We start from the raw sequence: 27,434 nt of genomic DNA on the forward strand, positions 1-27,434 counted from the left end.
TTACTTGTTGTCTGTGATGATAGCCATTCTGACAGGTGTGAGATGTTATCTCATGGTGATTTTCATTTGCATTTCCCTGATGATTAGTGATCTTGAGCATCTTTTCATGTGTCTGTTGGCCATCTCTCTGCCTTCCATCTTCTTTGGAAAAATGTCTATTCAGGTCTTTTGTCCATTTTAATCTGGTTATTTGTTGAGTTGTATGAGTTCTTTGTGTATTTTGGATATTAATCTCTTATATATTTTCAAATATCTTCTCCCATTTAGTAGGTGGCCTTTTCACTTTTTTTTTTGTTAGTTTCCTTCACTGTGCAAAAGCTTTTTAGTTTGTTGTAGTCTCACTTGTTTATTTTTTATTTTATTTTCCGTCCCTGAGGAGACAGATCAAAAAATATATATATATACACACACACACACACACACACACACACACACACATATCTATATGTGTATATAGATATATATATATATTGCTAAGACCAATGTCAAAAGAGTGCACTGCCAGTGTTTTCTTCTAGGAGTTTTATAGTTTCAGGTCTACACTTAAATCTTTAATCAATTTTGAATTTATTTTTATATATGGTGTGAAAAAGTAGTCCAGTTTGATTCTCTTGCATGTAGCTGTCCAGTTTTCCCATCACCATTTATTGAAGAGGCTATCTTTTTCTCACTGTATATTCTTTCATCCTTTATCATAGATTAATTGACCATATAAGCATGGGTTTATTTCTGGGCTCTCTATTCTGTTCCATTGATCTATGTGTCTGTTTTTGTGACTGTACCATACTGTTTTTATTGCTGTAGCTTTGTAGTATAGTTTGAAAGCAGAGAGCCTAATACCTCCAGCTTTGTTCTTCTTTCTCAAGATTGGTTTGATTATTTGGGATCTTTTGTGGTTCCATACAAATTTTAGAATTATTTGTTCTGGTTCTATAAAAAATGTCTTTGGTATTTTGATAGGGATTGCATTGAATCTGTTGATTGCCTTGGGTAGTATGGTCATTTTAACAATATTTATTCTTCCAATCCATGACCATGGTATATCTTCTCATTTGTTTGTGTTGTCTTCAGGTTCTTTCATTGATGTCTTATACTTTTCAGAGTACAAGTCTTTTACCTCTTCGATTAGATATATTCCTAGGTATTTTACACTTTTTATGCAGTCATAAATGGAATTGTTTTATTAATTTATCTTTCTTATAGTCTGTTATTAGTGTATAGAAATGCAACAGATACCTGTATATTAATTTTGCATCCTGCAATTTTACTGAATTTATTTATTAGTCCTGCTTTTTTTTTTTTTTTTTTTTTTTTTTTTGCGGTACGCGGGCCTCTCACTGTTGCGGCCTCTCCCGTTGCGGGCCACAGGCTCCGGACTTGCAGGCTCAGCGGCCATGGCTCACGGGCCCAGCCACTCCGCAGCATGTGGGATCCTCCCGGACCGGGGCACAAACCCATGTCCCCTGCATCGGCAGATGGACTCTCAACCACTGCGCCACCAGGGAAGCCCAGTCCTGCTTCTTTGGTAGTGTCTTTAGGATCTTTCTATATATAGTATGTCATCTGCAAAAAGTGACAGTTTTACTTTTTCCTTTCCAATTTGGACTTCTTTTATTCTTTTTCTTGTCTATTTGCTGTGGCTAGGCCTTCCAAAACTATGTTGAATAAAAGTGACAAGAATGGGCATCCTTGCCTTGTTCCTGATCTTCTTGCTTTCAGCTTTTTATCATTTATTATGCTGTTGACTATAGATTTGTCATATATGGGCTTAATTATCTTGAGGTATATCCCCTCTGTATCTACTTTGTTGAGAGTTTTTATCATAAATGGATGTTGAATTTTGTCAAAAGCTTTTTCTACATCTATTGAGATGATCATATGAGTTTTATTCTCCAATTTGTTAATGTAGTATAGCACATTGATTGATTTGCAGATATTACACCATCCTCACATCCCTGGGATAAATCCCACTTGATCATGGTGTATGATCCATTTCATTTATTGTTGAATTTGGTTTGCTAATATTTTGTTGAGAATTTTATCATCTATGTTGATCACTGATATTGGCCTGTATTTTTTTTGTTTGTTTTGTTTTGTTTTGTTTTGTTTTGTTTTGTTTTGTTTTGTTTTGGTATCAGGGTAAAACGGGCCATATAGAATTTCAGAAGCATTCCTTCTTCTTCAGTTTTTGGAATAGTTTGAGAAGATAGGTGTTAACTCTTCTCTGAATGTTTGGTAGAATTCACCCATGAAGCCAACTGATTCCAAACTTTTGTTTGTTGGAACTTTTTTTTATATTACTGATTCAATTTTTTTACTGGTAATTGGTCTATTAATATTTTCTATTTATATTTCCAATTCCATCTTAGGAGATTATATATTTCTAGGACTTTTTTCATTTCTTCTAGGTTGTCCATTTTATTGGCATATAAATGTTCATAGTAATCTCTTATGATCCTTTTTATTTCCATGGTATCATTTTAACTGCTCCTCTTTCATTCTGATTCATTTATTTGGGCCCTCTCTTTTTTTCTTGATGAGTCTGGCTAAAGGTTTATCAATTTTGTTTATCTTTTCAAAGAACCAGATCTTAGTTTCTTTGATCTTTTCTATTGTTATTGTGGTTTTTTGGTCTCTATTTTATTTATTTCTGCTCTACTAACTTTGGGTTTTGTTTGTTCTTTTTCTGTTTCCTTTGGGTGTAAGTTTAGGTTGTTTATTTGAGATTTTTCTTGTCTCCTGATGTAGGCTTGTATTGCTATAAACTTCCCTCTTAGAACTGCTTTTTCTGTGTCCCATAGATTTTAGATCAGTGTGATTACATTTTCACTTGTCTCCAGGTATTTTTTTATTTCTTCTTTGATTTCTTCAGTGATCCACTGGTTGTTGCTAGTGTATTGTTTAGCCTCCACATGTTTATGTTTTTTTGCATTTTTTCTTGTAGTTTATTTATAGTCTCATAGCGTTGTGGTGAGAAAAGTTGCTTGATATAATCTCAGTTTTCTTAAATTATCTATTTATTAAGTCTCTTTGGTCTAATGTGTCACTTAAGGTCAGTGTTTCCTTATTTTCTTTCTGGATGACATGCCTATTGATGTGAGTGGGATGTTTAAGTCCCTTACTATTATTGTGTTACTGTCAATTTCTCCCTTTATGTCTGTTAATATTTGCTTATGTATTTAAGTGGTCTTATGTTGGGAGCATATATATTTACAATTATTATACCTTCATCTTGGATTGATCCCTTGATCATTATGTAATGTCCTTTTTTGTTTCTTTTTACAGTCTTTGTTTCAATTCTGTTTTGTCTGATATGGTATTGCTTCCAGATTTCTTTCCATTTCCATTTGCATGGAATAACCTTTTTTATCTATGAGTCTGTGTGCCTTTAGATCTGAAATGAGTCTCTTGTAGGCAGCATATATATGGGTCTTGATTTTTCATCCATTCAGCCACTCTATGTCTTTTGATAAGAGCATTTAGTCCATTTACACTTGAAATAATTATTATACGTATGTACTTTTTGCCATTTTGTTCATTGTTTTCGTAGTTCTTTTTTGTTTCTTTCTTATTCTTTTGCTCTCTTCCCTTGTGATTTGATTACAGTCTTTAACTTTATGTTGTGTTCCTTCCTCTTTTTTGAGTGTGTGTATCTATTATAGGTTTTTGGTTTGTAATTACAAAGAGGTTCATATTGAACATCATTTATATGTATATATGATTATTTTAAGTTGATGATCTCTTAAGCTTGAATACGTTCTAACCACTCTACATTTTTATTTCCCCCACCACACGTAATGTTTTTGATGTCATATTTTACATCTTTTTGTTTTGTGTATCCACACTACTTATTATGGATATATATGATTTTACTACTTTAGTTTTTTAACCTTCTTACTAGCTTTATGTGGTTGATCGACTACCTTTACTATCTGCTTGTCTTTACCAGTGATGTTTTTCCTCTCATAATTTTTATATTTCTAGTTGTGGCCTTTTCTTTTCTGCTTAGAGGAGTCCCTTTAATATTTCTTATAAAGCCAGTTTAGCGGTGCTAAATTCTTTCAACTTTTACTTGTTTGTAAAACTCTTTATCTCTCTTTCAAATCTGAATGATAACTTTGCTAAGAAGAGTATTCTTTGTTATAGGCTTTTCCCTTTCATCACTTTAGATATATTGTGCCACTCCTTTCTGGCCTGCAGTGTTTCTGCTGAGGAGACATCTGATAGTTTCATGAGAGTTTTCTTGTGGGTAACTAGCTGCCCTTCTCTTGCTGCTTTTAAGAGTCTTTATCTTTAATTTTTACCATTTTAATTATGATGTGCCTTGGTGTGTCTTGTTTGGGACTTTCTTTGCTTCCTGGGCCTGGATGTTTGTTTCCTTTCCCAGGTTAGGTAAGTTTTTAGCCATTGTTTCTTCAGATAAGTTCCCTGTCCCTTCCTGTCCCTCTTCTCCTCCTTGGACCCTGTAATGCAAATGTTAGTATGCTTGATGTTGTGCCAGAGATCTCTTAGATTAACCTCACTTTTTCATTTCTTTTTTTATCTCCTTTCTGTTCAACTTTGTGTGATTTCTACTACTCTGTCTTCCAGATCACTAATTCATTCCTCTGTATCATCTAACATACTGTTTATTCCTTCTAGTATATTTTTTTATTTCCGTTATTGTATTCTTCAGCTCTGTTTCTTCCTAATATTTTCTAACTCTTTGTTGTTGAAATTCTCACTGTATTTATCCATTCTTCTCTTGAGTTCAGTGAGCATCTTTATGATCATTACTTTGAACTCTTTATCAGGTATATTGCTTATCTCTACTTTGTTTGGTTCTTTTTCTGAAGCTATGTCTTGTTCCTTCATTTGGGTCATATTTCTCTGTCTCCCCCTTTTCCCAATTCTCTATGTTTATTTCTATGTGTTAGGTAGGTAACTTACATATCCTAATCTTAGAGAAGTGGCCTTATGTGGGAGATGTCCTGTTGGGCTCAGCCTCTTACATAGTTTAGATATGAAATTAGAATTTTTTAAAAATAATAATAATAGGGCTTCCCTGGTGGCGCAGTGGTTGAGAGTCCGCCTGCTGATGCAGGGACATGGGTTCATGCCCCGGTCCGGGAAGATCCCACGTGCTGCGGAGTGGCTAGGCCTGTGAGCCATGGCCGCTGAGCCTGCACGTCCAGAGCCTGTGCTCCACAATGGGAGAGGCCACAACAGTGAGAGGCCCGCATACCGCAAAAAAAAAATAATAATAATTCTTAGGGGAAAAAATGGATATTTGTAATTCCAGTGATGTTGCCATTGTTCTAAAGTAAGTGTCCCTAAAAGGAATTCTGGGTGATTTTACAATAGACCAACTTAATTGTTTAAATATAAATACAACTTGCACTGCTCTAGTTGACTGGATTTAATATTACGTTGGTTCCCTCCAAGGTCAGTAGTGAACTTGGCTAAGTAGAGCAGACATAACTCTTTACTATTTCACGTATAGGAACCAGACACCTTAGTTAGAACATTGGCCTTCATTGCGCACAGCCTTTAAAGGACATGATAAACATTAAAAGCAAACTAGGATATGGTCCATATGGCCTCTTCAGGTTTATTTTTCTTCATTCCTATGAGGTTTCAGGTTTTAAACCAGGGAGTTCTCCATACAGTATGGTTTCCATTATGTCATTTTTAATTACAGTCCTGGCAGACATTTTAATTATTCTAATTTTAAAGTGGCCCCCTAGGATCTTGATGTTCCAGGAAAGACAACTTTAAAATACTCTTTGAAATACTTTTCCTCCCGTTTTGAGAACTATACCCACACAGCTTTTAGCATATTGTATTTAGACAAACCATTGACAGGAAAATCCATTAAGAGCAGATGAAGTCCAAGTGTTTCCTCTTTCTCTTAATAGTAAAAACACTTTCAATCCATTGTGTGTTTTCAACATAGAAAGCAAAGCTAGAACAGTTACGCTTCTGATTTTAAGAAGTAGTCGTGTCTTACATAGTAAAGTTTCTTTGTATTGCTTGTACTTTAAAATATCATTATTATGAAAGAGAGGATGCCTTACAATATTGTTCCAGACAGTTGAGTTACTGGAGATGTAGTCCATCAGTTTTAGCTTCCAGTGCATTTTGGAAATCATTTAATCCCAGAGTGGCATGTTTTCTTTCGTTGTGTTAATAACGAAATTATTACTAAATTTGAGTTTTCAGCTGGCTGTTATGGCCTCATCTGGAGGCCATACTAAGAATCCATAGTGGTGGTTGCTCATGCTGCAAGAAAGTCCATTGCAGTGAATGATACCTGGGCAGGTGATGTATTAGGCATTTAGGATTCTATAGGCACAGCCAACTAATTTTTTTCAAATATAGAAGGATGAGATCACAAAATATACAATACTCTTTTTTCCTAATCAATTCTCTGTAGGCTTGACACAAAATTTTTTAGAGCCACTAAAGACTATTTTTTCCTCCTGTATATTTATTTACATTTTCCCGTTGCCACACAAACATTGTTTTAAAAGTCTTGGAACGTCGTTGTAATTTATTTTGAGAGATAGCAAGTTGGTCAGAATCATGCCAAAAATAATATAGTACTTTATTCAGGATCTGTAACAGGGTAATAATGTTTCCCTAATGCATGCTCAAAAGCTATTACTCTTGCCATGTAGAAAGAATAATTTCTTGGGTGATGAACAAGTATCTGCTTGAAGGACTTTACTGCAATTTGTGCTATGAGAAGTATAAATAGCTAAGATGTTCAGTTGCATTAAATAAGAATGAAATATTAATGTAATAACTAGACCATCAATAAAATTAGCTTAACCACAGTTAATGTGCACAGTAGTGCGTTCATTTATTTCTTACCATCTTGGTTTCATTTGTTTATTTCCAATAAAGGAAGGAGAGGTTTTATCTACCTATGCATTCATTTTCATTCATTCTTCTGTATCACAAGTTTTGTCTCTATCTACCACAGGCATGCCTTGGAGATATTGTGGGTTCAGTTCCAGACCACTGCAATAAAGTGAATAACACAGTAGAGCAAGTCACATGAAATTTTTGGTTGCCCCGTGCATATAAACTTAATATTTACACTATACTCTAGGCTGTTTAATGTACAATAGCAGTATGTCTAAAAAAGCAATGTACTTACCTTAGTTAAAAAATGCTAACCATCATCTGCGTCTTCAGTGAGTTGTAATAGTAATGTTAAAGATCACTGATACAGGTCACCCTAACGAATATAATAATAACGAAAAAGTTTGAAGTGTTGCGGATTATCAAAATGTGACATCGAGACATGAAAAGAGCAAATGCTGTTGGAAAAACAGCGCTGATAGACTTGCTTGACACAGGGTCACTGCAAAACTTCAATTTGTGAAAAATGCAGTATCTGCAAAGCACAATAAAGCAAGACTCAATAAAATGAGCTATGCCTGTATTCCCAAATGTGATTCCTAAAATCCTCTCTTTTTTTATAATAGTATAACAGTTATAGACACAATCATAGCCCTTCTCCTTCCAAGAAGTAATTGGGGGTGTAGGGGAGCATTTCCTGTTAAAGTAATTAGATATAGTAATGCCAAGCACTTACACTACAATTTTGGGTTTTTTTTTTTTAAAAAGGGCTTATTTTATTTTGTTTATTCAAAAGAATATCAACAGTCCTGGGGCAGAAATAAAAGGTGTTTAACAAGCCACTTTTGTAAACATCATTTCTCCCAAATTTACAGATCTTTATTCTTTTTTTAAAAAAAATACTTATTCATTGTATATTAATGTCCTTTTTAAAAGAATTATTAAGGAGGAATTTAATTCATGTGTTACCACAGTGGAGATGTGACGATGATAAATGACCTTTATCAAGTGCTAATCACAGTACTGACTGCTTTATAAACAAAATATTGCAGTTTTCACAGTGGATACTACTATTCCCATTTTATGCATAAAGACACTGAGATTTAAGGATACAGTAAGCAAATTACCCACAAAGTTTACAGATAGTAAGTGTCAGAGCTGGAATTTGAAGCCAAGCAATCTGATTGACTCAAGAACAGCTCCTTTTTCCCACTCTGTTTTGCTACCCCTCCAAGCCTAAGAGAGAGAAAGGAGGGGTAATACCACCAGCCTGGATTTTATACACAAATGTGGTCTGTTCACCATTCATGGTAGAGCCTGTGCTTTGTGTTGTTTCTCCATTTGTGAAAATGGAAATGCAGTAAAGCAGCTCCTACCACTATACCAGTGGCCTATCTTTGAAAAGGAAACAGCTTTTTCAGTATGAGGACTGCGGGTGTTTGGGCATGCAACCGAGAAAAACCTACTGGGCTGGCCCAACAGTGTTCATTATAACTAACCAAACTAATAAGGCATAAACTAGAGGACATATACAGAGAGCAGTAACATGAAATTTCAGGTCTAATTGGATTTGTAGTAACAAACTCAAATCAATCATGAGTGATGTTTTATATTTTTTTATTTTTTTAATGTTGTGGTGTTTTTGGTATAAATCTGAGAAGAGATTACAAAACATTGAAAATAAGTATTATTTTCAGGCAATTGAGACTCACTTGATCCGGAAGTCACGTAACGGACTGACTTACATCGCAGAATGGAAAGGGGGCCTCCTGGAACACAAGATGGGCCACCTGACCTGCTTTGCGGGAGGCATGTTTGCCCTCGGGGCAGATGATGCTCCTGAAGGCCTGACCCAACACTACCTTCAACTCGGGGCTGAAATTGCCCGTACCTGTCATGAATCTTACAATCGCACATGTGAGTACCTGTTACTCTTCATACCCAGTCTATGTGCTTTTTATTTCATTCAGTAAGGAACTTTGTCCATTTTGTCCATTTGTTGCCATCAAAAGAACATCCACCATGCCTGATGAAACTTGATGATCATGATTAATATCTTAAAGGAATTTCTGTTTTTACTTTAAGAGGCATTACTCTTCTATATAAAAATATTTACCTTTAGTTTACCAAGAATCAAAAATCCAGGCCATAAAGGGTTAAGTCTGTCTAACTTATTGGCCCTGCTTTAGGTAAATAACATTGGGTGAGAGTCTCTGTCCCAGTACAAAAGAAACTTGGTATGCTATAAACCATTATTAATCTTCCCAGAATCTCCATGAAATATATGATGAGTCTGGAGGCCTTCTTATAAAAATAGGAGTTTGATGTACAAATACTAAATAACCTTTATGACATAATGACTTAGAATTCTCAACCACTGATTTTCTAGCTCACTAATAAGGTGGTGCTTTGCACCTACCCAGTGGGTGCTCAGTAAATGGTGGTTAAATGAAAGAAAATAAGGGATCTTTACCATTTTCTAAAATGGACTCTTTTCAATGAATAAATTATAAAGGTATATTGAATATTGCTTATTATACAGTGTTTATAATTATTCCTTAAAATGATTGTTTTGGCACCTCTCTTGAATGTCGTAAGGTACTTTCTAGTTTCATTTAAGTTATAGACACTAAACATTGTCTAGGACAATAACCTTTGTCCTCCATTGCATCTCCTTTAGTTGTGAAACTGGGACCAGAAGCTTTCAGATTCGATGGCGGTGTTGAAGCCATTGCTACGAGGCAAAATGAAAAATACTACATCCTACGGCCAGAAGTTGTTGAGACTTACATGTACATGTGGCGACTGACTCATGATCCAAAATACAGGAAATGGGCCTGGGAAGCTGTAGAGGTGACGTTTTAGTTTGCTTATGTTTCTTATAGAAAAATGTCTGTGGGGGGCTTCCCTGGTGGTGCAGTGGTTGAGAGTCCGCCTGCCGATGCAGGGGACACGGGTTCATGCCCCAGTCCGGGAAGATCCCACATGCCGCGGAGCAGCTGGGCCCGTGAGCCATGGCCGCTGAGCCTGCGCGTCCAGAGCCTGTGCTCCGCAACGGGAGAGGCCACAACAGTGAGAGAGGCCTGCGTACCGCAAAAAAAAAAAAAAAAAAGAAAGAAAGAAAATGTCTGTGGAAAAAATGTTCAGTCATACCTATAAATCTAGCATATCAACTTTTCTATGATTTTTAAAGTTTTGACCAGCCATTTTTCCATTCAAGACTGAGTGTTTTCAGTTAAGTCATCCTATATCCCTGGCTTCAGCTTTGCTTTATGTAACAGTGATATAAATATACCTACTCTGGTGTTGAAGGAGAAATCTAGAAAGGCATATTATAAAATTAAGTTCTTATGACTATAAAAAAGGTGATCGGTTAATTCCACAAAGGATTACGGGCAACTTGGGAATAGTTACCCCAACCTGCTCTCTGTTTCAAGAAACCACTATGTGATTGCTTCTTTTAGTCTTTGGGCATGAAAATGATAAAATATGCTTTTAGTTAGAGTAACTTAGCTACTTAGAGCTAAATTTTAGAAAGTACCTGTAGAAGAGCTACTTTGTACAAGAATATTCCGACACTAGTCTCAGGGTTCTCTGAATATCCATAAGCTTCATATCTGTCCAGTGTGTTATTTGAATTGTCTTTGTCACTTCTTGAGTCTCTTCCTGCTGAATATGGTGTATCATCTTCCTAAACTAATCTGTTGAACACTTTGTGTGCTGAATGCCAGCAGAGGCGCCCTTCAGGATATACATCAAACAACGTCTAATTTTTTTTTTCTTTTTTGCGGTACGCGGGTTCACGGGCCCAGCTGCTCCACGGCACGTGGGATCCTCCCGGACCGGGGCACAAACCCGCATCCCCTGCATCAGCAGGCGGACTCCCAACCACTGCGCCACCAGGGAAGTCCACAACGTCTAATTTTAAGAGCTATTATTCCAAAAGGAGTGAGAGGGAATTCAGGGGATGAGAACAAGCAAATGCTTTAATTACATTCTCTTATTGTCTAGCACTCTTTGTTAGAAAGTTATCTGTCTTTTAAAACCATTAGGAATAACTTCTCTTTGGAAATCTAAAATGAATATTGCCTTTATGTAAAATTTATCTGATATCTCAGGAAGCCATTGATGAATCTTGCTTATTAACCCTCTTCATTTAATGTGTGTCTTATACCAGTTGTCAACCATTTTAAGTAATAGCAATTTTTTAGGCCTCTTTTTTTTGGCATAATTTTCTAATTATGGTTAGTCAGTTGTAATTTCAGTTTCTTTAAGTTTATGTTTTTTCCTCTGAAAAAAGTATATTAAAATTGAGGTTCATCTAAGCCTTGGTGATTGGGAATTATTTTGGTCTTCAATAGGCCAGCAAAGAAATTAAGGTTAATACTCACCTTGCAAATCAGTTTAAATTGAAAATTTCAGTAATAACATATTTCATCAAATATAAAACACCATAACTGATAAGAAACACCATTTTATATGCCATTAAGAAAGCACAACACTACCAATTAAATTATGACATTGCCAATTTTAGAGACGTTAAAGTGTGAAAAGTATATAACAGAATTGATCAAAAGTGGAAGAAGTAAGTAAATACTGTCATGTGGGCAGGAAAATTCCATTTGCTTGGTTCTTTGAGGGGGGGAGTGCATTGTTTTTTTGCAGGGTAATAAGGTTGATTTGATGTGTTAGGATTTTTATCTATTAACCCCTTTTAGTGTAGCATATGATGTCAAATTGTTAACTTGTCACAACACAGGAATTCCCCTTGTTTTTGCCAGTAGTATCAATAACTTCTGTTAGAACTTGAGGTGTAGTGGGGAGGGAGGAGTGCTAGGGGCTCTTGGCCTTTTGTAAAGCACGGAGATCATAGACTTAGAACGTATGGCAGCCCTTTTTTTCCTGTGTCCCATCTCCGCAGCCCACCCTGTGTCTCAGCTACGGCTGCAGTGAGCGGCACCCTGGTCTGTGGGCAGCATGACTTCCAGCACCCAGTCTTGTCAACTGTGCTGACTCAGAGCCCCTACACAGGAGCTGGCTGTGGTCTGGGAAGCCTGGGAGAGTCTGCAGCCCCAGGGGCAGCCCTCAGCCAAGTGAGGTTTTAGAGTTGATGGATAACTATCCAGTCTTGCTCCTCTGAAGAATAATTCTGAGATGCATTCTAGATGGTTCCTTAGAGGGTTTCCAGCGGGAGCAAGCCCCCCCACGCACACAGCAGTGACCTGCTCAACGTGTATTTCACTGGCCCTTCTCCCTTCCTCGTTTCACTCTCCCCACTCACTTGCTCACTTCCTGATATCACCTCCCCCCAAATATCCCTGCATCCAATCCTTGTCTCATGCTCTGTTTTTAGAGGAACTCTTGCCCAGAGGCTGAGAGCCCCAGAACAGATTGTGGTGAAATGATGTTCTGATCAGACTAACCAGCCTGGTTACATAGCCACTTCCATGGTGGAAAAACTATAAAACCAGGGCCTATTATGGGGAGCCCAGGAGAGCTGCTTGTCCCCAGCTTCACATCCCTAAAGTCTTAAAATTTAGACTTGACATGAAGGTTTTTCATTTTTTGAAAGTTAAAAATGCCTCTTCAGCATCCCCTCGCCTTTTTTCATTTTAACTTACCAAAAGCCTCAAAGAATAAAAATAGCTAGGCCTCTCTAAACATCTGAAAGGCCCCTGTCACTGTGCTAAGTGTGTCTTCATCTTGAGTTTTATTCGGTTTTTTTTAAACATTTTTATTGGAGTATAATTACTTTACAATGTTGTGTTAGTTTCTTCTGTATAGCAAAGTGAATCAGCTATATGTATACATATATTCCCATATCTCTTCCCTCTTGCATCTCCTTTCCATCCTCCTTATCCCACCCCTCTAGGTGGTCACAAAGCACCAAGCTGATTGCCCCGTGCCATGGAGCTGCTTCCCAGTAGCTATCTATTTTACATGTGGTAGTGTATACATGTCAATGCTACTCTCTCACTTCGTCCCAGCTTATCCTTCCCCCTCCCTGTGTCCTCAAGTCCATTCTCTACGTCTGTATCTTTATTCCTGTCCTGCCCCTAGGTTCTTCAGAACCTTTTTTTTTTTTTTTAGATTCCATACATATGTACTAGCATACAGTATTTGTTTTTCTCTTTCTGACTTACTTCACTCTGCATGACAGACTCTAGGTCCATCCATCCACCTCACTGCAAATAACTCAGTTTCATTTCTTTTTATGGCTGAGTAATATTCCATTGTATGTATGTGCCACATCTTCTTTATCCATTCATCTGTCGATGGACACTTAGGTTACTTCCATGTACTGGCTATTGTAAATAGTGCTGCAGTGAACATTGTGGTACATAACTCTTTTTGAATTATGGTTTTCTCAATTATGCGCAGTAGTGGGATTGCTGGGTCATATGGTAATTCTATTTTTAGTTCTTTAAGGAACCTCCATACTGTTCTCCATAGTGGCTGTATCAATTTACATTCCCACCAACAGTGAAAGAGAGTTCCCTTTTCTCACACCCTCTCCAGCATTTATTGTTTCTAGATTTTTTGATGATGGCCATTCTGACTGGGGTGAGGTGATACCTCATTGTAGTTTTGATTTACATTTCTCTAATGATAAGTGATGTTGAGCATCCTTTCATGTGTTTGTTGGCAATCTGTATATCTTCTTTGGAGAAATGTCTATTTAGGTCTTCTGCCCATTTTTGGATTGGGTTGTTTGTGTTTTTGATATTGAGCTGCATGAACTGCTTGTATATTTTGGAGATTAATCCTTTGTCAGTTGCTTCATTTGCAAATATTTTCTCTCATTCTAAGGGTTGTCTTCTCGTCTTGCTTATGGTTTCCTTTGCTGTGCAAAAGCTTTGAAGTTTCATTAGGTCCCATTTGTTTATTTTTGTTTTTATTTCCATTTCTCTAGGAGGTGGGTCAAAAAGAATCTTACTGTGATTTATGTCAGAGAGTGTTATATGTTTTCCTCTAAGAGTTTTATACTGTCTGGACTTACATTTAGGTCTTTAATCCACTTCGATTTTATTTTTGTGTTTGGTGTTAGGGAGTGTTCTAATTTCATTCTTTTACATGTAGCTGTCCAGTTTTCCCAGCACCACTTATAGAAGAGGCTGTCTTTTCTCCATTGTATATTCTTGTCTTATTTATCAAAAATAATGTGACCATATGTGCATGGGTTTATCTCTGGGCTTTCTATCCTGTTCCATTGATCTATCTTTCTGTTTTTGTGCCAGTACCATACTGTCTTGATTACTGTAGCTTTGTAGTATAGTCTGAAGTCAGGGAGCCTGATTCCTCCAGCTCCGTTTTTCTTCCCCAAGATTGCTTTGGCTACTCAGGGTCTTTTGTGTTTCCATAGAAATTTTGCAATTTTTTGTTCTAGTTCTGTGAAAAATGCCATTGGTAGTCTGATAGGGATTGCCTTGAATCTGTAGATTGCTTTGGGTAGTATAGTCTTTTTCACAATATTGATTCTTCCAGTCTGAGAACATGGTATATACATCTCTCCATCCCTTTGTATCATCTTTAATTTCTTTCATCTGTGTCTTATTGTTTTCTGCATACAGGTCTTTTGTCTCATTACGTAGGTTTATTCCTAGGTATTTTGTTCTTTTTTTTGCAGTGGTACATGGGAGTATTTCCTTAATTTCCCTTTCAGATTTTTCATCATTAGTGTATAGGAAGGCAAGAGATTTCCATGCATTAATTTTGTATCCTGCTACTTTACCAAATTCGTTGATTAGCTCTAGTAGTTTTCTAGTAGCATCTTTAGGATTCTCTATGTATAGTATCATGTCATCTGCAAAGAGTGACAGTTTTACTTCTTCTTTTCCGATTTGGATTCCTTTTACTTCTCTGATTGCTGTGGCTAAAACTTCCACCACTATGTTGAATAACAGCAGTGAGAGTGGAAAACCTTGTCTTGTTCCTGGTCTTAGTGGAAATTGTTTCAGTTTTTCACCATTGAGAATGTTGTTTGCTGTGGGTTTGTCATAAAAGGCCTTCATTATGTTGAGGTAAGTTCCCTCTATGCCTACTTTCTGCAGGGTTTTTATCATAAATGAGTGTTGAATTTTGTTGAAAGCTTTTTCTACATCTCTTGAGATGATCATATGGTTTTTCTCCTTCAGTTTGTTAATATGGTGTATCACATTGATTGATTTGTGTTTATTGAAGAATCCTTGCATTCCTGGGTTAAAACCCAACTGAGCATCGTGTATAATCCTTTTAATGTGCTGTTGGATTCTGTTTGCTAGTATTCTGTTGAGGATTTTTGCATCTATGTTCATCACTGATATTGGCCTATAGTTTCTTTTTTTGTGACATCTTTGTCTGGTTTTGGTATCAGGGTGATGGTGGCCTCATAGAATGAGTTTGGGGTGTTCCTCCCACTGCTATATTTTGGAAGAGTTTGAGAAGGATAGGTGTTAGCTCTTCTCTAAATGTTTGATAGAATTCACCTGTGAAGCCATCTAATCCTGGGCTTTTATTTGTTGGAAGATTTTTAATCACAGTTTCAATTTCATTACTTGTGATTGGTCTCTTTATATTTTCTATTTCTTCCTGGTTCAGTCTCAGAAGGTTGTGCTTTTCTAAGAATTTGTCCATTTCCTCCAGGATGTCCATTTTATTGGCATATAGTTGCTTATAGTAATCTCTAATGATCCTTTATATTTCTGCAGTGTCAGTTGTTACTTCTCCTTTTTCATTTCTAATTCTATTGAATTGAGTCTTCTCCCTTTTTCTCTTGATGAGTCTGACTAATGGTATATCAATTGTGTTTATCTTCTCAAAGAACCAGCTTTTAGTTTTATTGATCTTTGCTATTGTTTCCTTCATTTCTTTTTCATTTATTTCTGATCTGATCTTTATGATTTCTTTCCTTCTGCTAATTTGGTTTTTTTTGTTCTTCTTTCTCTAATTTCTTTAGGTGTAAATTTAGATTGTTTATTTGAGACTTTTCTGGTTTCTCGAGGTAGGATTGTATTGCTATAAACTTCCCTCTTAGAACTGCTTTTGCTGCATCCCATAGGTTTTGGGTCATTGTGTTTTCGTTGTCATTTGTTTCTGAGTATTTTTTGGTTTCCTCTTCGATTTCTTCAGTGATCTTTTGGTTATTTAGTATCATATTGTTTAGCCTCCATGTGTTTGTATTTTTTACAGTTTTTTCTTGTAATTGACATCTAGTCTCATAGCATTGTGGTCATAAAAGATACTTGATATGATTTCAATTTTCTTAAATTTACCAAGGCTTGATTTGTGACCCAAGATATGATCTGTCCTGGAGAATGTTCCATGAGCACTTTAGAAGAAAGTGTATTCTGTTGTTTTTGGATGGAATGTCCTATAAATATCAATTAAGTCCATCCTGTTTAATGTGTCCTTTAATGCTTGTGTTTCCTTATTTATTTTCATTTTGGATGATCTGTGCATTGGTGAAAGTGGGGTGTCAAAGTCCCCCACTATGATTGTGTTACTATTGATTTCCCCTTTTATGGCTGTTATTATTTGCCTCATGTATTGAGGTGCTCCTGTGTTCTGTGCATAAATATTGACAATTGTTATATCTTCTTCTTGGATTGATCCCTTCATCATTATGTAGGGTCCTTCTTTGTCTCTTGTAATAGGCTTTAATTTAAAGTCGATTTTGTCTGATATGAGAATTGCTTCTCCAGCTGTCTTTTGATTTCCATTTGCATGGAATATCTTTTTCCATCCCTTCACTTTCAGTCTGTATGTGTCCCTAGGTCTGAAGTGGGTCTTTTGTAGACAGCATATATACAGGTCTTGTTTTTGTATCCATTCAGCCAGTCTGTGTCTTTTGGTTGGAGCATTTAATCCATTTACATTTAAGGTAGTTATCAATATGTATGTTCCTAGTATCATTTTCTTAATTGTTTGGGGTTTGTTTTTGTAGGTCTTTTCCTTCTCTTGTGTTTCCTGCCTAGAAAAGTTCCTTTAGCATTTCTTGTAAAGCTGGTTTGGTGCTGCTGAATTCTCTTATCTTTTGCTTGTCAGTAAAGGTTTTAATTTCTCCGTGGAATCTGAATGAGATCCTTGTGGGGTAGAGTACTCTTGGTTGTAGGTTTTTCTCTTTCATCACTTTAAATATGTCCTGCCACACCCTTCCTGCTTGCAGAGTTTCTGCTTAAAGATCAGCTGTTAACGTTATGGAGATTCCCTTGTATGTTATTTGTTGCTTTTCCCTTGCTGCTTTTAATATTTTTTCTTTGTATTTAATTTTTGATAGTTTGATTAATATGTGTCTTGGCATGTTTCTCCTTGGATTTATCCTGTATGGGACTCTCTGTGCTTCCTGGACTTGATTAACTATTTCCTTTCCCATATTAGGGAAGTTTTCAACTATAATGTCTTCAAATATTTTCTCACTCCCTTTCTTTTTCTCTTCTTCTTCTGGGACCCCTATAATTCGAATGTTCATGTGTTTAATGTTGTCCCAGAGATCTCTGAGACTGTCCTCAATTCTTTTGTCTTTATTCTGCTCTGAAATAGTTATTGCCACAATTTTATCTTCCAGTCACTTATCCGTTCTTCTGCCTCAGTTATTGTGCTATTAATTCATTCTAGAGAATTTTTAATTTCATTTGTTGTGTTGTTCATCATTGTTTGTTTGCTCTTTATTTCTTCTAGGTCCTTGTTAAACGTTTCTTGTATATTCTCCATTCTGTTTCCAAGATTTTGAATCATCTTTACTATCATTACTCTGAATTCTTTTTCAGGTACACTGCCTATTTCCTCTTCATTTGTTTGGTGTGATGGGTTTTTACCTTGCTCCTTCCTCTGCTGCATATTTCCCTTTCTTCTTGTTTTGCTTAACTTGCTGTGTTTGGGGTCTCCTTTTCACAGACTGAATTTTTGTAGTTCCTGGTGTTTTTGGTGTCTGCCCCCAGTGGGTAAGGTTGCTTCAGTGGGTTGTGTAGGCTTCCTGGTAGAAGGGACTGGCACCTGTGTTCTGGTGGGTGGGGCTGGATATTGTCTTTCTGGTAGCAGGGCTGCATCCAGTGGTGTGTTTTGGGGTGTCTGTGACCTTATTATGATTTTAGGCAGCCTCTCTGCTAATGGGTGGGTTTGTGTTCCTCTCTTGCTAGTTGTTTGGCATGGGGCGTCCAGCACTGGAGCTTGCTGGCCGTTGGGTAGAACTGGGTCTTAACATTGAGACGGAGATCCCTGGAAGAGCTCTCGCTGATTGATATTATGTGGGGCCTGGAGATCTCTAGTGGTCCAGTATCCTGAACTTGTCTCTCCCACCTCAGAGGCTCAGGCCTGATCCCCAGCCAGAGCACCAAGACCCTGTTAGCCACATGGCTCAGAAGAAAAGGGAGGGAAAAAAAGAAAGAAAATAATAATAATAAATTAAATTAAATTAAATAATTAAAATATTTTTTAATTATTAAAATAAAAAAATTAAGTAAAAAAAAAAAAGAGCAACCAAACCAATAAATCCACCAATGATAAGAAGCACTAAAAACTATACTAAGATAAACATAAAAATCAGAAACAAGTCAGTCGCACACAGCAAACCCCAAGTCTACAGTTGCTCCCAAAGTCCACCGCCTCAATTTTGGGTTCATTCGTTGTCTATTCAGGTATTCCACAGATGCAGGGTACATCAAGTTGATTGTGGAGCTTTAATCCACTGCTCCGGAGGCTGCTAGAGAGATTTCCCTTTCTCTTCTTTGTTCGCACAGCTCCCGGGGCTCAGCTTTGGATTTGGCCCCGCCTCTGCCTGTAGGTCGCCGGAGGGCATCTGTTCTTCGCTCAGGCAGGACGGGGTTAAAGCAGCAGATGATTCGGGGCTCTGGCTCACTCAGACCCGGGGGAAGGAGGAGTACGGAATGCGGGGCGAGCCTGCAGTGTCAGAGGCCGACATGACGTTGCAACAGGCTGAGGCGCACAGTGTGTTCTCCCGGGGAAGTTGTCCCTGGATCACAGGACCCTGGCAGGGGCGGGCTGCACAGGCTCCTGGGAAGGGCGGTGTGGATAGTGACCTGTGCTTGCACACAGGCTTCTTGGTGGCTTCAGCAGCCGCATTAGCGTTTAAGCCCATCTCTGGTGTCCGAGTTGATAGCTGCGGCTCGTGCCTGTCTCTGGAGCTTGTTTAGGCAGTGCTCTGCTGCCTTCTGTGGACAGACAGGGAAGGAATCCCCTCTCGTCACGCACCCCAAAACAATGGTCTCTTGCCTCTTAGGCAGATCCAGACTTTTTCCCAGACTCCCTCCTGGCTAGCTGTGGCGCACTAGCCCCCTTCAGGCTGCGTTCACGCAGCCAACCCCTGGGATCTGACCTCCGAAGTCTGAGCCTCAGCTCCCAGCCCCCGCCACCCTGGCAGGTGAGCAGACAAGCCTCTCAGGCTGGTGAGTGCTGGTCGGCACTGATCTCTGTGCGGGAATCTCTCCGCTTTGCCCTCTGCACCCCTATTGCTGCGCTCTCTTCCGTGGCTCCAAAGCTTCCACCCAGCCAACCCCTGTCTCTGCCTGCGAAGGAGCTTCCTAGTGTGTGGAAACCTTCCCTCCTTCACAGCTCCCTCTCAGAGGTGCAGGTCCCATCCCTATTCTTTTGTCTCTGTTTTTTCTTTTTTCTTTTGCCCTACCCAGGTACGTGGGGAGTTTCTTGACTTTTGGGAAGTCTGAGGTCTTCTGCCAGCATTCAGTGGTGTTCTGTAGGAGTTGTTCCATGTGTAGCTATATCTTTGATGTGTTTGTGGGGAGGAAGGTGATCTCCACATCTTACTCCTCTGCCATCTTCTGGACTAGTCTTGAGTTTTTTTCTCAGGACAACCTCATGTTGAGAAAAGGCATGCTGCCTGGGTCCAGGAAACTGAGGCCGCAGCTAGGGAGTCTGGAGCTGGGATTCGGCCCCCACCTCTAAAACGTTAGATTGTCTTCTTGACTACTCTGGTTCACCACATCAGGATTGGGGGAGAAAAAGAATGAGTGGAGGTGATCTGAAAAGATGAAAAACGTTTGGGCAGTGCCTACCCCCAAAACAACTCTTTTTTCTATAATAAAAGAAGGAGCTTATAGAAATTTCTACAGGAGGGAGGGTTAGCTGTTATCATGCCTGGCCCTCTCTTTAGCTTATTTCTTTATTACCAAAAAACTTCAAGGGGCAAACCAAGAAAAACATCTGTGGATAAAATCTTTTTTTTAAGGAGATGTCTAGAAATAGGATTTCATTATGTTCAGTAATAACAAATTTACCCATTTCTTCTAAATCTTGGGGGTTTTTTCCTTTTTTATAAATAAGTTTTGGCCTACTCCGTGTATCTGGTATATGACTTTTTATCAAAAAGAACTGTTATCAAAAAAGAAGGAAGGAAAAATATAATAGGACCTGAAAGTTCCTTTCTTCAGGCTTTTCTCCCACTTAGCTCTTTGTCTGAAACTAAGAATATAATCGAAGATTTTTTTTTAAGTTAATTGTTCTTATATTCCCCGGGGCTTTTAAACAGTACCAAACCAGGAGATGGGTGTTTTTTATTCACATAGCCTGCCAGTTAGATTTTCTTTCGCCTGGTAATTAAATGCTTCTCCTCTGGGCCCCATGCTCTCTCCCTTCTGCCCTCCAGCCCCAGGGTGCAGAATCAATATCCTCATTATCAGTGTCTGCAGATGGAAGCTGAGCTCTCAGCACCACATTCCTGCTCCCCGCCTTTGCCTCATCCGTCCCACGTTTTCTGGGCTCCACATGCTTAGAGCCGTGCTTTCCTCCAAAACCCTTTTCTAGCCAATGAAGATTTTTCTCAACTAACATGGCAGGTCCTATGCCATATCTTGGTAGTTGAGCTAAATGGGAGGAAAATATGATGTAATCATGCACATAAAAAAAGAGGAACAGGGTTGTGATCTGTAAAAGAAAACTGAAAAATAAATGAATAATGACGTGAGAACCTAAGAGTAACATTTTTTTCATGTTTCCTATGTTTTCTTTATCTCATTAAAAATTTTAAGGGGCTTAGGCTTACACTTACTTTATTATTTTTGTCCACATTCTATGAATTAGAACCAGATTTCCAGTGACAGTTTGTATACAGTGGAAATCTTTATTTGACCTTTTAGCTATTAGAATTAATAGGATGTGGTGAATAGAAAATAACTTTCCTGGAGATGACTATGCCTGGTAACCAGCAAAGCAAACCAATGTAATTTCCAAATACAAAGAGCAGTCAGGTTAGCAGCAGCTGACAGAATGGAAGGCAAGTTATTTTAGGTGTTACCTAAGTTTTCGTTCCCACACTGCCCAACCCATGTCTCTTCCCATCTCTGACTGTAGTACTCATTGTAGTCAGGCAGCTGTAGAAATGTAGGCTCATTTCTCTCCTCGTAGTTACCAGTGGTTTCATCCCATCTTTCTTCCATCTCAGACTAAAGAAAAGAAAGATGTATTTCAGAAATGGATACCAGCCATGTTTTTTTCACTGCTTTCCATTTTCTCTTTTATATCTGTCAGTCACCAGTATCACTCAGTACTCCAGTCAATTTTTTAAAAATAAGATATTCTGATGATAGTAGCAGCTGTTTTGGTTCCAGTGCACTTTCTCCACCAGCGGTTTAGAATCCCAGTTGACATGAACAATCTCTCTAGACCAGGGGTCAGCAAACTTTTTCTGAAAGGGCCAGAGAGAATTGGGCTTGGGGGCCCTATGCATTTACTCAACTCTGCCATTGTAGTGAAAAAACAGCCACACACAATATGTAAACAAGTGAGTGTGGCTGTGGTTCAATAATACCTTACTTACAAAAACAAAAAGCAGGCTGGATACAGCTTGTGGTCTGTAGTTGATGCATCCTGCTCTAGACCATAAAAAGAAATGGTAAAAATCACTGAAATTCCAGAACTAAATGTAGAAGTGTTTCCAATTAGATGAGATATACCGTCCATATGTCCTTTAACTTTTCATACTTTATTTGCATTTACATGTTATGGTTTTTTAAATTTTCACCTGAAACTATTGCAATCTATCATTCCATTTGAATCCTTATTTTAGTTAAATGTGACAATCTAATGGTAAAAATTTGTGACAGTCAGTTTACTGGAATGTGACCATTTTTTTTCCCTCCTCATTGTGATTTAGGCCTTGGAGAAACACTGCAGAGTGAAAGGAGGTTATTCAGGCCTCAGGGATGTTTACTTCCACAAGGAGAGCTATGATGATGTGCAGCAGAGTTTCTTCCTGGCAGAAACACTAAAGTAAGTAAAAATTATTCTGGTTGTATGTGACTAAGATACCTGAAAAGATCTTCTTTCTAGTTGTGTTTATCATGAACACATTCAAATAACATCAAGCATGACTGCTTCCGAATGCCATTCTACGTGCACGGCAGTAATTGCAGGTGTGTTTTCATCATCATGTAAGTTCGACAACTTGGGACTGCTTTGTATGGTTCTCGTACACGGGGACCAAAGCACAGAGCAGCTTCTTTCTTCGGCATTAATGAGTATACCCCTTAAGGTTTTGCTATACTTGACGGTTGTCCATGATTCTCCCATAAGATGAATGGAGACATTGATGTGTTTTTTTTCTGTCTCTTTGTGGTTTCACTGGCTGACAGGGTCTCTCAGGCCTCACATACCCATGTTTCTCTCTCCAGATATTTGTACTTAATATTTTCTGATGACGATCTACTTCCACTGGAACACTGGATCTTCAATACCGAGGCACATCTTCTCCCTGTACTCTCTAGGAATATAAAGAAAGTTGAAGTCAATGAGAAATAAAAAGACATTTTATATTTTACTCTCCTCCATTCCCTTCACTGCATACCTTAATAATTCCTTTTCTGGTGATCAGGCATATGATGAATTTTTATTAATAGGTCTGTGATTATTCTAAGTTTTAAAATTGTTTTGCAGTCTTTTATGTTTATTATCATAGGCATAGATGGACCTAAATTCCTTATTGTAGCCTTTATTATTCATTCAGTGAATCACATGGTTTTTTGTTTGTTTGTTTTAAGTAATCTTTTATCTCTGGAGTTCATGAAGGTGTAGTATCTTTTTTATTAAACTAAATAGAATGGTGTACCAATGGCCTCTTAATTACAATTTTGATTTGACTGCAAAACTTCTTCCTCCTCTATGAGGAGATGGTGTCTGCTTTAAGCTGTAATGTTTTGCCATGTTGCAAAAAGCCATAATAATAAATTAAATAATAAAAAAGCTTTTTCCTTTTCAATTTCGTGTTAATCTGGTTTGTCTATCCACCAGAGACAGATCTTATAACTGTGACAAGCCTCCTTATGCAGGTCTATCATTATTTGATAGAGTGTCTTCTAAAATACTTTACTCACATTTTAATTCAAATTAGAATGTCATCCCAGAAGGATCATCTCCTCTTGACCTCATTTCATTGGATCCATGGTATATTTTTGTTGGTCACTTATATTAGTGTTTCCTAATTTGGGAATTAGTTCTCAAGGTTTACTTTAAATGCCCTGTGTCATCTCTGGATCATGTACTGGTTAATTTCTTCCATTCTCTACCACACAGAGAAGTGAGCTTTCCAGTTTTTCAGAGCTCTGCTGTTAACCGAATTATATTTTTTACAGGGAAATTGTATAACTTTTAGTGTGTTAGCTTTTGCTTTTATCTGAATATATGAAGAAATTGGGGCTCTCTCTGAAGAGAGGGTGAGTATTTCATATGGTTTTTTGTTTGCATTTCATCTTTAATTCTTTTTTCTCAAAAAAAAGAAACCATTACATTTCGTTCAGGTTTTTCAGATTTGAAAAGAGCCCTTTCTCAAATGTAGTAAATTATTTCATTTCAGTTTATGAAAGCAGGATTTAACTCTGAAAGAATTTTTGCCAGTGTATCTATTCATGGTCAATTGAGAAAAATCTAATAAACTTTTAGGTCAAATGAGGATGTAGTGTATTTTGTCTGGTTAAATTCAACATAGCGATTTCCACTTAGAAGTAATATATAGGAATGGACACTCCCAATCCCCTACAATCCTATAGCAGCTCAAAATAATTATGATTACATGACTCTTCAAAGCCTTTTTTGAGATATGAATGGTTTTCCCAAAAATAGATCTGGTGACACCTTGTGTTTTCTTACCATATTTGTTCATATTTTATATATATTCCCATGAAAGGGCTAATATGATGATGCATATACTGAGGTACAAAGATTTTGACCACCTGCATTTTCAACTACAGTGGTCAAATAGATGAGTGCAACCCCATGGATTAGGCTGAAGCACGTGAAATTGAGGCATTTCTAGTTTAAAGATTGTTCAGTATCAGCAATTTCATGTGATTCAACCTAATATTTTTTAAGACAGTTATTTTCTTAGATCTCAAAAGACTTAGTCCACCTTGTGTGACCTGCCCTTTTTTTCAATATTATTCATTCAAACAATAAATCAATAAAATTAGTAAGTGAAAAAAAGATCCCTTAGTACGTCATGATTGCTCTTCCCAGGACTTAAAGGCAAAATATAGAAGATTCTTGTTAAAATTGGGCCCTATGTATTTAGATTATAATTTTCACATGAATGTCCTTGGACTAGCAATTTAAATGAATTGATTTTCTTTGCTTTTCAATCTGATTTGAAAGAGCACAAGCTGATAGGTATTTCTGCAGCAGACAGGATATTAAAATCAAGTTGTATGTACGCACTGCACTATGACGTACCTTTTGTATTCTGGAATAAATAGGCAAGAAGATTGTACTGCGTGTTGCTCGGCCGGTGGCAAGAACAAAGGTATTTCAATTCTAGAACTTGGATATTTTAACAAAACCCAGAACACCAAAAATGTAAACAAGATAAGAGATTAATATTATGGTGATGTAATTTAATTAAAGTTATATTTTGCACTAATTATTTTAAACAACTGAAGTCCTTAGGTAAATGCTGTCTTTCATTCATTTTCAGCAAAAACTGTGCAATTAAGTTTACATATGTTTTCACATCCCAAAAGGTGAATAATTAAGATAGCACTTAATTTTGTGTTTCTGCATTTGTTTGGGATACGTCGTGCAATTAATATTACACATATAAGTTGTGTGGCAGTTTACAGAACTCAGTGATATTTGTCATGATGCCTTCATATGTACTACCAGTTCTTTCCATTGATTGTTTTTGATTTGTACTTAAATCCATTCTGTCATTTCCAACTTTATATAAATCTCTAATGTTATGGGAAATGATAGATCGACACATAATTTTTAAAAACTATATTTGTAAAATTTCTCTATTGTAAATAAAGCCTTTTAATATATCTCGTCATTTGTTTTTTGGGTTTTCTCTCCTTTTAAGGAAGCTTCTGAATATGTTGGGATGACTGTGTACAGTTGCAAATGGAAATATTAGATCCTAACAGTGATTCCGTACCACACCCGGAGAATTGTGATGAGGAAATATTTCCCATTAAAAACTTTAAATTGCAAATAATGTTGCATAACCATCTTATTTAATCAAACAGTTTTATTAAGAATCTAACATATGGTGAACACTAGGGCAGGTAGGGTAGAGGCAGGGAGTTGGCGTTAGAAATAACATAAAGAGTATGGTCCTTGCTCTTAAGTTTACAGTCCAATTGAGGAGATCAAACTCCCCCACCACCACCACTGCTGAAAGAAAACAAAACAAAACAGATTCTACCTTATATTCATAGGCTTTGCTACAGCTATTTGCAAATGTCTTAAAAGCAGTACATTTTTTAAAAATATTAAGTACCAGTATTACATAACATGCTGTTGTTTTAAATAAATAATCATAAGAATGGGTAATTTTTTTATTGCTACCTATAGTAGTTTTAGGGAAATATAGAGTAAATTAGTATTTATGACTGGAATCAACCCTCAACCAACAGATTTTTTTTTACTCCATTTATATCATTAAGGTACCATGTATGGCCTTGTGTAAAATGCACACCAAAAAAATTAAGTCGTGATTTCTTTAATACTGAGTTTTTTCCAGTGTTTCTGTTTGAATAGCCTACTATTGTTTTCTGTAACTTAATCTCACAGTCCCTATATCATATAAAAAAACTATTTCAATAGCATGAAGCAAAGAAATTGGTTTTTCACTTAACGTAGAGTTAGTCAAATGGGAACCTTCTGAATTCAATTATTTGTAACACAAATGACGTTGGTTGTGTTTACTCTGTTGGTGACAGGATTATTTAAAAAGATCCTAAGCATGATTTTCATTCATACTAATTGTCAACCATCCACACAGTGATGGCAACTTGGCAATCAATACATCTAATTTCTGATAATTATATGTAGACAGTTGCATAAAGTTTTAGGAAAACAACATAGATCTTTTTTAATTTAAGCACAGAGTTCATTATCTAATTGACCTTCTAGCTCCTTAGGTTGGGGCTGAGGGGAAATCTTATTTCATCTTTTTAACTGATTTAATGACCCAAAGACTGATCTTTGTTTTTTCCTGGCTCATTCCGTCTACATTGGCCAACACATGAGTCATAATCTTTACAAAATATTTGCCAGGCATCAGATATGCATATAAACTATTAGAACTACATAGGAGTCTAGACAGCATTTAGTCCAACTCTCTTATTTTAAATATGAGGAAACTGGGAAATTTTCCCAAGGTCAGGAACTCTTTTCTGTCCTGGCTCTGTGCTACCAGACACAGGGATTTGGTAAGATTTATGCTCATAAGAAGGAACAATATAGGAGAGCATATGTTATATCCAACCAGCCACTCCAACATAAAGGTGTCAACTCAGAGTTCACCCTTGGAAATTGCTCTAAGGCTGTATTTCTCAAGGTGTGGGCTACAGTTCACCTGTATCAGAACCTCTTGTAGGTCTTGTTAAAATGCAGATTCCAGAGCATTACCCTAAATTGAGCAAATCAAAATTGGGGGGTGGCCTGGAATATCCATGTTTAATGAGCTCTTTCTGTTATTCCTAAGCATACTAAAGTCAAGAGCCACAGTTTTAAGTCATAGGTAGGTGGAAGTCCTGAGATAGCAGAAGAAATCGTGAATTAATTAGCAAGTCATGACAAGCATATGTACCTTTTTTCTGAATTTTTATTTCTACTTCAAGGTTTAAGCACAACAACAACTTGAAACATAATTTGGATCATTTTGGAAAAGGTAGATTCATCCTTTCACAAAAGCATTTCTGAACACTAAGCCGTACACCTAAATCTTTAAGAAACAGATTTACATTGGATTTTTAAACAACTCTTTTCTTATTGAGGTAATCTTAAAAGTATTAACTTCAATCACTCCTTTGTTTCATTTGCTTTCTCCTCCCAAAAGCTGCTTTTAAAGTCGGTTCTTAAATTGTTTCTTCTTGTTGAATTTTAACATGACTGTCACTTGCACAGACTACACAGAATTCCTAGTTTGGCCACGTGCCATGTAAATATATAAGATGTTCTTGAAAAGGACCTTCATTTCCACCCACACCCACCTACGCCCCCCCACCCCTGCCGCGTTTTTACATTCACTGCGATGCTAATCGCCAAAGATTTTTTGACTTATGATCACTTTGAATCTCCTTAAGACATGCCGTTACTTACTAATAAATTAATGTAATTTTGTGTTACAGATCCATTTGATTCCCCAG

General features: G+C 37.2%; 1 protein-coding gene across 2 annotated transcripts in view; it reads left to right on the forward strand.

Moving 5' to 3' along the window:
- MAN1A1 (mannosidase alpha class 1A member 1) overlaps positions 1–27,434 on the forward strand; it is a 200,181-nt gene that overhangs the window by 161,979 nt on the left and 10,768 nt on the right. For both annotated transcript variants that reach the window (XM_082856061.1, XM_082856062.1), the window contains 4 exons: positions 8,547–8,766; positions 9,530–9,702; positions 21,950–22,065; positions 22,467–27,062. In XM_082856061.1, coding sequence (XP_082712187.1) covers positions 8,547–8,766; positions 9,530–9,702; positions 21,950–22,065; positions 22,467–22,593 — 636 coding nt within the window. In that variant the 3' untranslated portion in view covers positions 22,594–27,062. The remainder of the gene's footprint in view (positions 1–8,546; positions 8,767–9,529; positions 9,703–21,949; positions 22,066–22,466; positions 27,063–27,434) is intronic.

This window comes from Leucopleurus acutus (genome assembly GCF_964270905.1).
Source record: "Leucopleurus acutus genome assembly, chromosome: 15".
NCBI lineage: Eukaryota > Metazoa > Chordata > Mammalia > Artiodactyla > Delphinidae > Leucopleurus > Leucopleurus acutus.